Source organism: Tubulanus polymorphus, chromosome 6 (genome assembly GCF_964204645.1).
Source record: "Tubulanus polymorphus chromosome 6, tnTubPoly1.2, whole genome shotgun sequence".
NCBI classification, from domain to species: Eukaryota; Metazoa; Nemertea; class Palaeonemertea; order Tubulaniformes; family Tubulanidae; genus Tubulanus; species Tubulanus polymorphus.
Window position 1 is genome coordinate 2,316,374 of NC_134030.1, and position 13,168 is coordinate 2,329,541.

Sequence of the window (13,168 nt, forward strand, 5' to 3'; positions counted from 1 at the left end):
GCTTAGAATAATAGAAATCGGAAAACAAATCGTGATTAACAGTTGTACTACATGGGAAATAGGCAATAAGTCGTCAACATCGGTGAATTCCAAATATCTATCATATCTACAAGTTTTGAATATTCCAATAGCTCCACGATGACCGTGACCTAATTACTCCGCTGTCACAGCTGTCGTTTGGACAGCGGTTAGGGGTTCGGCTGTGAAACAATAGGTGCGTTTTTCCCACGGTCTCAAAACGCTGTAATAATCTCTCAGAGAATTAGTGGCTGAATAAATTGTAGTATATTTATAATCCTGTTATTATTAGGATCCTGTGATCACAACGAGCTTTAACATGATTTTAAAGCTGTGTTTTGAAAGGTACTTTACTCGAGTATTAGACATTTACGCATCATTTGTTTTTATATGTTTGACAGATGAACTGATGTCAGTTCTCATTGTAGAATACAATGAACATTTGATACGACAATTGATGATATTTCGTTAATCAAAATTTATTTGTCTGTTAGTTTCGAGATCTTCAAAGAAACAGTAAAATGAATGTTGATTTGGAGATTATATTTTAGAAAAATCTTGAAACTGTCAGAAAAATTGAAATTTCTTTATTAAAAACTTCAATTGTTCAAAATCTTATATCTTCGTTTCGGATGTGAAACATTTTTCTAAAACGAAAATCTATATCGATAGCGAAAATATCCAAGTATTCATAGTCCATAGTAACACTGGTTCTACTTTCTAACGATCGATTTTAAAATCTCTAAATTTGAAATATCGACGATAATTCGATAATTGAACGATTCGATAATTTGATAATTTGAATTGATCGTTGTTTTCGCGAAACCGGACGCGATGTTAACGGTCTCCTAGTGCGCATGACAACGACTCGCTCACCGGGGAAGGCGTTCAACATCGACACAATTAACCGACAATAATTGGAAGACTTTTTATTGTATAATTAACGGATTAAACGAGTCAATCTCGACGCTATTAAACCGCCCTATAGTTCAATTACATCACCTATATGTGTAAACTTGTTCGTGCTAAATGAGTGCGGGTATATTATTAGGATTCTTTGTGCGGGGCTTCGCTCAATGGGTGTATTGCCCACTTATGACCCGCTCGGCAACTCCGGCACCATCCCGTTATCTCCGAGGGCCTATTTCATACATCACATCAATCGAACAGATTATCATCGTTTCAAGTGTTTTTCGATGATTCAATTGAAAGTTCACGAATCAGAACTCTGCCTTGGACACGTATTTTAAGAAGTCAATTAAGTACGTTGCATTTATGGGCTCTCATTAATTTCGATAAAGCACGTTAGAATGTGTATTTTCGGGCGGTAACCGACACTTTAGCGATAGTTAATGTAATCTTGCATGTTTTTACGTGCAATTATCAAGATTTCAAACTTTCTGTAGATCGGCGTTCAAGAATACGTACTTGGCGTGACGTCAGTCAACGGACCTCGGTACTACTGAGTAAGATCTCAGTTCCACAGTTCGGGATCTAAGATTAGTAAACTGTGGAACAATAACACGAAATAGAACGATGACCACACTCAAACGTGGTGAACGGATAATAAGATAAAATCCCACTATTTACAGATTAAAAGAATTTCAAAACAAGAATTTATTTATTAAATCTAAAATATTTAAAAGACACGACGTTTCGATCTCACCCTAGAGATCATCGTCAGGTGACACCTAAAATAAATAAATAAATTCTGGTTTTTAAATTCTTTTAATGTGTAAATAGTGGGATTTTATCTTAATAACACGAAAGTGTCATTAAGGAGACTAGAAATTGTATATTCTAAACAAATACTCCCAAACGAGTCGAAATGTAGGTATTAACCATCATCTTTGTTAGTGTAACGTTAAAAATAGATTTGTCAAGGAGAATTTTGTGGTTCAATTATTCTTTTACCCCGAAGCCGATTCAAACCTCGAACTTTGTAACTCGACCCAAGACTATATAACGATATGCGATGAAATGGCTTTAATGGCTTCCTTTGTATTACGTAAACCAGTAACAGCAGAACCCCGCCCTTTAAACATATTGTCACCTTTGAGATAACTCATAAATGTTTAATACAGATCGTTGAGGCGCGCTATCCGCCGCTAATTACATCCATAATCCGCAACATGGCGCGGAATTAGTAGAAATATAACTATTTGGGGTTTACGTGTACGGAATACCCTCGGGGGGATGAAAGCACTAATTCACTAGGGATAATTATCACTAAAACTCCGTGTGTCGTATTCACGATGGAATCAGTGGGTGTGTATGTAATACGTGTTAATTAGGCACGTGTATCTACAGTAAACAGTATTCATATAGACAAGAGAGCGCGCGGATATTAGTTGTTACAAGAACGTGACTTATTCGTTCCTGAAGAGGTAGGAAATTATACAGTTATAAATCCGTGAAACTCAGACAACGAGATGTAGGTCTATATATCTAATGAATATTAATACAACTACTTAAAAGATTAAAAAAAACCCCCACTACTTACACATTAAAAGAAATCTAAAATCGAGAATTTATTTATTGAAACAATCTAAAATGTAAAAACACGACGTTTCGATCTCACCCTAGAGATCATCGTCAGGTTTAGATTGTTTCAATAAATAAATTCTCGATTTTAGATTTCTTTTAATTTGTAAATAGTGGGTTTTTTATCTTATCATCTGTTCACCACGTTTGAGTGCGGTTATCGTACTACAACTACTTCAATTTGGAGACTGTCAGAAATCTTGAATCTGATTAGACAGACAGTTGTCTAATCGAAACCAATAGAAAGGACTCGTTCAGAACATGGACGCATAAACTAGGGCATGTTCAAGGCATGAGGCTGTAATGCTGAACAGAGTGGTCGATTAGTCCTGATCACTGTGAAATGAACAAATTCAAATTCAAATTCAAAATAACTTTATTGATCCTTAATGTTCAACATATACATCATTGGATTGAAATTTTCAATAAAGTGGACAGGACAAACAAGAGACATGGAGAATAGAAAAAAAAACCAAAAATAATGATGGAGCAGTTTAGAAGGGAATTTTAACATAATTAATGTAACAGAGAATAGGCGATGTATCATGATACAAGAAAAAAATCATCCTTTGTGTATTGAGAATTCATAATCATTCAAGCCGTGTTTTATAGGTTTATTTTTTTTAAGTTCGTATCTTGTTTCGATTTCACATCATAAGTCCACTTATGTGTGAGTAAATACGATGAAGTATATTAGTATGTTAACGGATATCAGATTCTATCGATCAATCGACTCTCATACTCGATCAACCCGATTCTTATATATTAATCATTATTTCATACAATATCGGCTTCAAACGCATACAGAAAATCGTTATACAGAGGTTTTTGATCTTAAAATAGGGATTGACCCTGTTATTTATTTGATTGGTAGATTTCGTTTGATTTTCTGTTTTGGTGTCCCTTACAAACCCACGACACCTGCCGGGAGCGAAACAGGGGGTTTGATTTGGAAATCGGAAATCGAAGTACGTAAATTTAACGTTAATCGTCCGCGACAGGACTCGAACCTGCAATCTTCTGATTCTATACAGAGGTTTTAGCCAACGCGTATAAGCCATCCTCGCTTGCCGGGGTTTGCACGCCTCTCATAAGCTTGGAAACCGCCACTTTGGAACTGCGTTTATTTCTATCGATTGAAATGATAAGAAAAAAATGATAATCCGCTCTGAACATCAGAGTGTCATTAAGTGATAAGTAATATTGTGAATAACGTCGTTATTCGGTTACACCGACTATATTATCATCTCCGAGACGGGGATAATTATCTCATATAAAAGAAGATGGAGAATACGAGATTAGACTGACGTATCTTTGATAGATTTTATTCACCAGCGACGGGGAATGAGTGACGTCATTAGACATTCATTCAGGGTTAACCATTACTGAAACATCCTGAGTCCTGTAAAGATACTATGCAATCGCTCCACACTAAGAATAAAAAGTTACTGAAATGTTTCCTTGAGCGGGTGTAGTTTGATCAACATTTCGACTTTATCCTAATAGCCATATTCAGGAATATACTGATGTTGTCCTCATTATAACCATTGACGAATTATTCTGCGTCAGTGTTGTAAAGATGAAATGAAATCCTTGCACACTAAGAATAAAGAGTTTAAAACCATAACTCGACATTTCTACCATTTCCATATAATAGTCTTCAGGAATATGCTGCATAAAGATAACATTTCCTTTATTTCTTTGTGTGCGAGTTCACATCGGTTTCTAAGTAAAATCTAACATTAAATAGATCGGAATACTCGAGTTAAAGTGTACGTACATGAATACATACACGATGAGTAGTGTTTGTTAACCTGGAACTAATAACCAGATTTTATTGGCTATACACCTCTGTTGTAATAGAACAGAGTTTAATTACCGCATTGAAGAGTAATAAAATCTTCTCTACTACGCGCGCTGTTCCAAATGACGTCATATCCGGTGAGACCGGTATAGTGCGGACTGTACTCTTCAGAGACGTTGTTCGCGTCTCGAACGTCACTCGGGAGATTGCCACAGGTTGTGTTGACGTTCGGATTCAGTGCTGTCGCTGGCGGCTGCGATCGTGGAAATCTATCCGCTTCAAGTCACTGACAATTCAGGATATCATATTTCATGCGGTAATATATGTTAAGATATCAGGTAGGAATAATTCTCTGCGAAAAGTGATGAAATTGAACATGATATAAGTGACGCAGCGTAGATATCCCATGATGATATTGATTATGTTTGTTTATCAGCTCATTCTTTCTGATGATGAACAAACAGTGATGTTTTATTCCCAGTGGAAATTTAATATATATGTTATATTCATTATTCTATCAGTTTCGTGAACGATCTTTGATGATATCTTAAATTCATCAAGGAAATAGGAATGAAAGAAAAAATAATCAACATTATTTATTATCAAGTTATTAATTATCAAATTATCAAAAAGTTATCAGTATATATATATATATTCTGTTCTTTTAATGCCGTGTTATTTCTAAATACACAATTTCACATTCTAATAACGTAGCTATGAATGCATATATGTACATGTATTTCGCTGTGTTTTTTTTGGTAGGAAACTTAAGGTTTTTAAATGTCGCAAAATCATCATGTTTTGGGTTGAGACCATTTTGTGTAAGGTTTTTTGAATGTCGCAATATTGTGCTTAGGTTTATGCATTTTTTTTCGCAGACTAAAGCGGGTTAAGTATCTAAGTTACTAGTTTATAGATAGAAACTCCAATTGAGTTATGTTATAAACGTAACTACCAGTAATAGTCGTTATATGAAGATAAACAGATGTTACTTCATATATTTCAGACATTTACAGACATATGAAAGTAAATATAGATTTATCAGGTGACACTTCGTATATGGAATATAACTGAGCTGGTTATGTGTGTACTTTCAATATGTCAGTCTTCACTAAGGCATAAGAGATCAACGTGGAATTTGAATTTCTATTTCGTTTGGCGTTTTCATAGGAATCGAATTTGTTTATAAATTACCGGGAAAGATGGATTATTAATCCGAATTATTCAACCCTTTGAATATTTCCATTCGATATTTGTCCTAGGCGGATGTAATGAATTTCATTTTTCATCGTTCAACTCAAAGACTGTGAGAAATGTTCGCCCAGGTTTTAACGTATTTCATGATAGTTCAACTCGTCAACTGTTCACCCCAAAGACTGTGAGATACATGTGTGTTTCGTCATCTCCTAATATAGTGGGCTTGCAAGGAATATAAAAAATCTAAGACGATCAATCAAAGAGGAAGATTTCCTATTTCAAAGATGCTTATTATGGTTTTTATGTTGATGTATTTTCCTTGTGATCGCTTGCTGCGTCTTGCTGCGGCAGGCGAGTGAGACGGACTCAATGACCTTTATGAAATAGTCGCACGCATGCAACTCCGTCGAGAAATAACAATTCAATTATGATTATTATTATTATTCCGACATGTGGCACTCTATACGGGGTCGCTATATGTGATATTTCTGGACGAGTATCGACATTCTATCATTGTTTACAGTGTAAATCAGTGCATAATATGATCCTATACCATCGAACTTGAGACACGAACAAAGCAATTTGAACTCTAAGGACACTTTCAGGCAACGAGTCGAGATTTCAGTTTTATTGAAAGTCTGGATTCGGGTTCACATCATCGCCTCTGAATCGTGAAACGGACCTCAATGGGTGAAACCGTATCCAAATTCTAGGCGACTCGCTAGATTTTCGTCTGTAGATTGTTTTTACTTGTGTAAACCGTTATTTTGAACCGATGAAATCAGGAACCATCTATGACTGGGGCTGGCCCTGCCTTTCTTGTCGCTCGTGTTCAAACTGCCGAATGTTTACTTCTCCAGATTGTTTGAATTTCATATATACAGCGAATGAACTCCGAAATAAGGGTTTAAAAAGCAATCGTCAAAATGAAATGTTAAGATTATAAGCACAGCCATAAAAACCATTGAAATAAAGGAATTTTATCGCATTAGAATATTTCCGCAGTATTTACATGTGGACAAATACAAAGATTAGGTTTCATTCTGTTCTGAAGAAATGGAATACGTGATTGCGGTTGTGCGCCGTATATATTCAGGTCAGTCGAGTGGATATTTCTATTCGAATTAAGTGGAAATTTTAGCAAACAGTTTTGTCCGGTTCGAACGACATAAATTCGCTGAAATATGTCTCCCCGAAAACGGGTATTAATGATATTCGATGGAATGGATGTTCTCAGTTGCTATGTGAACTTCATGAAACTGTATACGTCTGACGTTATGAGACTTCACATGAACTATTCAGTTTGTACCAGTTTTATCGTCTCTACCAGTCATATCTACCTAAATACATATATCTGATATATCTGATTATCATCAGGCATTAATAAGTTTAAAACCTACTATATAAAGTTGATTTTTAGTGGTATACAATGGGTTTTAAACTTAGTATCGATTCTCCACTTCCGAGTGGACGGGCCATTCTACAAACATCATCAAACTTTCTTTGATTCAGGGTCCTCCAGTTCCGCGTTTTAAAGTCAGGGTAAACTCTGAACTCAGGATCTAGTTCCACACTTGTGAGTTGGAGTTAATTGATTGATTGATTTGGATGATCGCTTGGCCTGCTGACAACATATTCAACATTTCCTGACTCCAATTTATGTGACGATAAACGATCTTCGCTCCAACTGACTCGGGTGCACTAGATTCTTTGACTAGGATCAATTTTTTGGGAAATATTGCGCTCCATCTTTTGACCACATTATACACATCTAATCGGTCTTAATACGACCAGTGAAACTGTGACAGACATGCTGCCTCGCAGAGTGAAATCATTGCTCCCACGAGATTATTCACATGTCCACTGCATTCCCTCCCCCCTCATTTTTAATTTACGCTGAATGAAAATAGTTTCGGACCTTGGAAATCAGCCATAACCTTAAAATGCTCGATCGATAGAACGGTATCCATTGTTCTCGAATTAGAAATATATAATCGTTGAAGGCAAAGAATCGTTGAACATATGTTTAAATGTGTCAAATACATTTTGTGTCGTTAATTCTTACTAAGAAATGTACAGATACAATCAGAACATACGTCTATGTATATGTATTCACGCGCATTTTAATGACTTTGTTTTTAGGATCAGTAAACATTAAGTGTCAAAACGCTTTTTCCGTTATTAAACCCGTTTAAAGTATCGTGGGAATTAAATGTCGTTGACAATTTGTGCGCTGTTATGTAATAATAGATATGACAGGCTGCGCGCATATCATCCCGTTATACAAATAATAAATATATAAGGCGGATTGTTTTCGTGTCAGGGACCGACCGGACTGTTCCGTCCACAATCCACATTTACGATCCTAATTCAAAGGTGCCGACAGTAATTAATGGCGGCGGTTCTCGGTAGGCGTTCAGCTGTGTGTGAACAGCACATGGACGTCCACCGCGAGATAAAAGTGACCGCCACACAGCGCGCGCGGCGTGGGCTCCCGCGTAACGGTAGCCCTACTCGTCGTCACACTCGGTACTGCTGTCATTGCAATGCTCGACGCGCTCGACGCAGTCGAATACGGAGACAAGAGACGGAGACATGTTTGCGAGGAGCCAGTAGTCGAATAAAGCACTCTATCCCGTGTAAGCTGTAGATAAATTAAGAATTCCCACAATACGATATCATACGATAGAATTTGCTAAAATGAAACCTCAATATTTCGGCTGTTGACACTAACACAGCCATCATTATTGCAAACGTTGACGTTTTTTTAAATAAATCTTCTCATGATTGTATCATTTATCATATTTTCTCTGTTGTCGTGTTTTCAATTTAGTTTTTAACCTTTCAAAGCAGTATTTAATCATATTATCAATTCTCCACGTTTGAGGGATGGGCTATTCTACTGTCACAGTCACTCTCTCGTGTCCGCATAGAACCTCCACTTCAGTGGACACACGGTGCGACGGTACCTTTGGTATAAAACATTAATTATTCGGATTTCTTTACGACCGTCGGTTTTTCTAAATACACGACAGTCATTTCCCGAGAGTGATCGGCGGTGTTATTGATGACGGAATGTTGTGGTTTAGTTAATGACACTTGTAGAACCAGTCGAACGCTCGGGTGCCGCCGATTTGAACGCGCTCTCTTTCGGCGGCGACTGTTAGAAATCAGTTTATTAGAAGTCATTAAGTCTCGATTCAATATAAAATTCCATCGGGTAATTGAGAGAAATAACTCGTCGTGGAATTGTATCACGACTGGTATTTTTACGTGGGTTGAATAGATGAATTAACGTGTGATAGGATTTCGGATTTCGGATATAGGGTATGCGCGGGATTAACATGGGATATCGGAATTAGGATTTAGGACATAGGATATGTGTGGGATTAACGTGGGATATAGGTTATAAGTTATAGGGTTCAAGTGAACTTTGTGTCTAAGTTTGAAAATGTGGAATATACATTGGGGATACAGAAACCCTAGCCTAATTCGGACACAAAAGATTAGTCCGAGGTGATCGACGTTTGAGTTGAGGATAGTAAAAATATGTATAAGTGGTACGAAAATAATTACATTTCAAATTTGTCGGAGTTGGTTTTATTGTATAAAGCTTTCAAATTTGGCAAATAGGTCGTCAATAAAGTTGAATTTCCTAAATAAGGACCCTGGATCCAGTTCCACTGTTGTAGGTTAACTCTTAGTCAAATCCTAACTCACAACTGTGGAACCTGGCTCCAGTTCCCCAGTTGTGGATTCATATTATTTGATTCCAGAATGAACTAGTTTTACCTATGAGAGTTAACTCAGAACCCGGTTGCACGGTTCCCGCCCAATTTCACGAGTTCAATTAAGTCAATTCGATATTGTTATTGTGTGTAAAACAGCTATCAAATTGATCTCGAGTCGTATAACGATGACGTAGATTGATCGATTAATTGAATAAAAAAAAAAACTACTCCGCGCAAACAATATTCACTATTTCCACATGTTGAAGCACTCTGTACGTTGTACCTCACTTCTAAGAATTATTGAGAGTACTTATAAACATTATACATTCTAGAAGAGAGCCTACAACTCATTACGTATTCTTCGCGTTTATGAATTAATCGAATATTTTCAGGTTCTCTGTAAATCTACTGAGTGTTGAAATATGTCGATATATACAACATAGATCCTTCCGATATATACATAAACACGCCCTTACCTCTGACATCACTCGACTGTTTAAAAACAATAAGTGCGTCAGTTGATATCAGATCAGATAATCTCATAATTTTATTTATCCCCGGCTTATTGCAATATATAACCCTCTTGTGGGTCATTGATATTACCCCTCAAACACGCAGCGCCCTGTGGGTCGTTTATATTCATAACCTTTACCTCCGTAAGATTTGTAACTCCGTACACAGCAGTTTTCCACTTTACTTCCAATTTACCAGATGCTCTTTCATATATACACATAAAGCATTGCTTGTACCAACGTTGACCGAAGTAATAACTGAACATATATGTTTGTATCATTCTAGTTTTGACGAAAATGACGACGATGAACAACGTTATAAAATGGTTCAAAGAAAAAACGAAAAAACCGCCGAAAATCGTACGGCAGTTACCGGCACTGCCACCAGGCGGAGCTAGCGACGAATACGGATTTCGTATGAAAGAACACCACATTTACGAAGAGATACTGCCCGAGGACGTCGAAGACCCCGCGGAGGTTTTTCTCGAGAATGCGGACGTTTCTCAAGCGGCCGCGGTCGGGCCTTACCTCGTAGTACCAATCGCCGGAAGCGGACGTAGAAATTCACTTCCGGAAGAGGAAGATGACGATTCTGTATTTTTAGCGGACGCGTCCGATAGCGGGATCAGTAGTAATACCGCTGGCGCCACCTATGATCAGTGCAATAGTTTATATAACGCGATTCCGTCGTGGATGCGACAGAATATGAAACAATCGAACAGAAAGCGTCACGGGATCGCCGTCACTGCTTCTAAACAACGGGACAATCAGAGTCCAATCGAAAACCGGAAACCAGCTCGCCGGAAGTCAACCGACGCCATTCTCAATCCCGCGTCCGGTCGTCTACGATGCGGCGTTCGGTCGCATTCGGCGAGTTCCGTCAAGGCGGCGACTACAGCGCCTACTTGCGGACACGCGGGTAACTGCACCGACGCGGTCTGCAACGAAGAACTTCAAATCGACGATATTTATCAACGATCCAACGAGTTACTACGCGGGGTTAATGAGTGCAATACGAATAAAACTTCGATGCGTCGCGGGAGGGGCTCGGAAAGCGATTTCTCGTTCAGCGAATACGATCTCAGCGATGCCGAAATGCACAATATTCTCAGCGAGAAGGAATACGAGTATTATCTGATAAAAGCCGAGAAAAACTTCCAACTCGAGCGCGAACTGAAGCGTTCGATCGACGGAGGCGGTTCGAGCTGTAGCGAGTACCCGGATGAATACGGGTCAGTCGACAGCGACGCGCAGGAATACTGTCAAAACTGCAACGATAAACGAAGCCGACAAAATGATAATTACAAATGTTGCAAAGGTTGTAACGTAACTTTAAAAGGGGATCAGCGCCGTCGGTCTCAGAGAGGAATGAACATTTCACAGGCGATGATCCTCGTGCCAAAAAATGCGAGTCGCCGTCCTCCTGTTCATCACGTGAACGGCGCGTGTCATCGACATAAAAAGACGGTCAGTTGGTGCTCATTGGAGAGTTTAAATTCTAGTAACTATAGCAGCGCGTCGTCGTCCAGTAACCGCAGTGATTGTTATAACGCTGTAAATATGGACGCTTATTACAGCAGAGACGTGACCAACCGGATTTCCTCCCGAAATCAATCTGCCACGGAAAAACCCGAAATCAGCCGAAATCAGCGCCAACGCTCGGGTGGTGACCGGGCACCTGCGGGGTTCTCACGTTCTGTTTCAGATCGGCTGTCGTGTCGGGCTTCGGCGTCACCTAGTGGCCTAGATTCGGACAATATGTACGGTAGTATATACGAATCGTCTAATTTTCGGCAGAATCGAATGTTGGCTGACGTCATGAAACGTAACCACGACCGACAACTGATGATGCTCTGAGGAAATAGAGACAATAATCAGTTCGTTCTGTGAAACAGAATTATTTCATTTCAACTATAAATCGTTTAATGTTAAAACGTGAATTTTGTTCTTTACAAAATTTGTAAAGTTTGTGCCATCTCAAAGTATTGTAAAGTTAGAGTTATAAATGCTAGATCCCTGAAGATGTTCTATGGTGCTTATGTCCATCGAAAATCTGCTATCAATCTAGATCTGTTTTTAAAAAAATGTTCCTGAGTCTATTTTTGTCATCTAAAATTTAAAAAAAAACTGCTGCCTCCATCGTGACCGAGGCATCGTCATGTAAATTAGTTCAACTATCTTTCGACATGTTGTGAATATTGTCCACATTCACATGAAACAATCTCGTTTACATCGAGCCCAGATGAATCAATCTGGAATATAGAATCTCAGTAGTCTAACTGAACTCTGCTACACCTCATAAATAGCAGGTTATCCTACTATATCAACGACGGAACCTTAGGACGTTCTCTCTCAAAACGTGGGTGCAATTCACCCTAAGATAGTCTCCTATCAATTTCTGGTCTTTTTAGTTCATGATAATCGAGTTCATGTTGAATTCGAATTAATTTTAGACGCAGGTCGAGGTCAATGTATTGACAATCATTAAAAGCTACACGTCTCGTTTCTTTTTAGGCCTCTTGTTTTTTAAACGAATAATTATATCTAATTTTCATGTTAATCAACTTAAGACACATGTCGAACTGACATATGACAATCTGTTTTTGTTGACAATCATTAGCTGAAGCAACTGACAATCGTTTCTTTTAGGTCTCTACATTAACTTTCATACTATAGTAAACTTAAGAAATGATTAAATCTCATTTAAAAATCTATCAAACTTTAGACACACGCCAAAGTGACGTATGATAAATCTTTCGACAAACATTCATAGCAACAGTTGTTTCTTTGTTGGTCTTTATAAAATGGTTCAGTTTTATTAACTTTCAAATTTCTGGTATTCAAACATGATAGCGTAATCTCTCACTAAATCGACTTCAGACACAAGTCAAATTGACAATCTTATCCATCATTGACAATCATTTTGGAGCAATAGTCATTTATTTTTAGGTTTCAATTGTGTTTAATTAAAAAATATTCCCGTGTCACCACCCCATCTTCTAAACTAATCTACATATCATATGTTTAGATGATTTTGAAAAAAGAGTAATTTGTAAGAGACTATTATTAGAGTAATTTATTGAGACTATTTGCAAACGCATAATTTTGTATTTATGGGAAATACGAACGGTGTAAGTGGTTGTTTTTATGGATGAATGGATAAATGAATGAATGTTGGCTTATAGAAATAAATCCTTATACGAAAACAATTAAAGTGTTTTTTGTTATTGCGCGGTCAATGAGAATTTTGCAGTGGATGCTATAAGATTCCACACAACGCACCCGACAGGAATACTGTATTCCCGAAGAGGACTTAAAGGATACAGTCTAAATGTCGAAGAATGATCAACTCAAGGAAACAT

General features: G+C 37.8%; 1 protein-coding gene across 1 annotated transcript; it reads left to right on the plus strand.

Annotated features, from left to right (window-relative positions):
* Window positions 1-4,578: 4,578 nt before the first annotated feature.
* On the plus strand, window positions 4,579-12,933 carry LOC141907440 (uncharacterized). Its single transcript, XM_074797083.1, has 2 exons — window positions 4,579-4,704; window positions 10,093-12,933. The coding sequence occupies exon 2, from the start codon at window positions 10,104-10,106 to the stop codon at window positions 11,661-11,663; it is 1,560 nt and encodes a 519-aa protein (XP_074653184.1). The 5' UTR covers window positions 4,579-4,704; window positions 10,093-10,103; the 3' UTR covers window positions 11,664-12,933.
* Window positions 12,934-13,168: the final 235 nt, after the last annotated feature.

Excerpts from the sequence above, each read along its gene's own strand:
- LOC141907440 (XM_074797083.1), top strand. The coding sequence starts at position 10,104 with ATGACGACGATGAACAACGTTATAAAATGGTTCAAAGAAAAAACGAAA.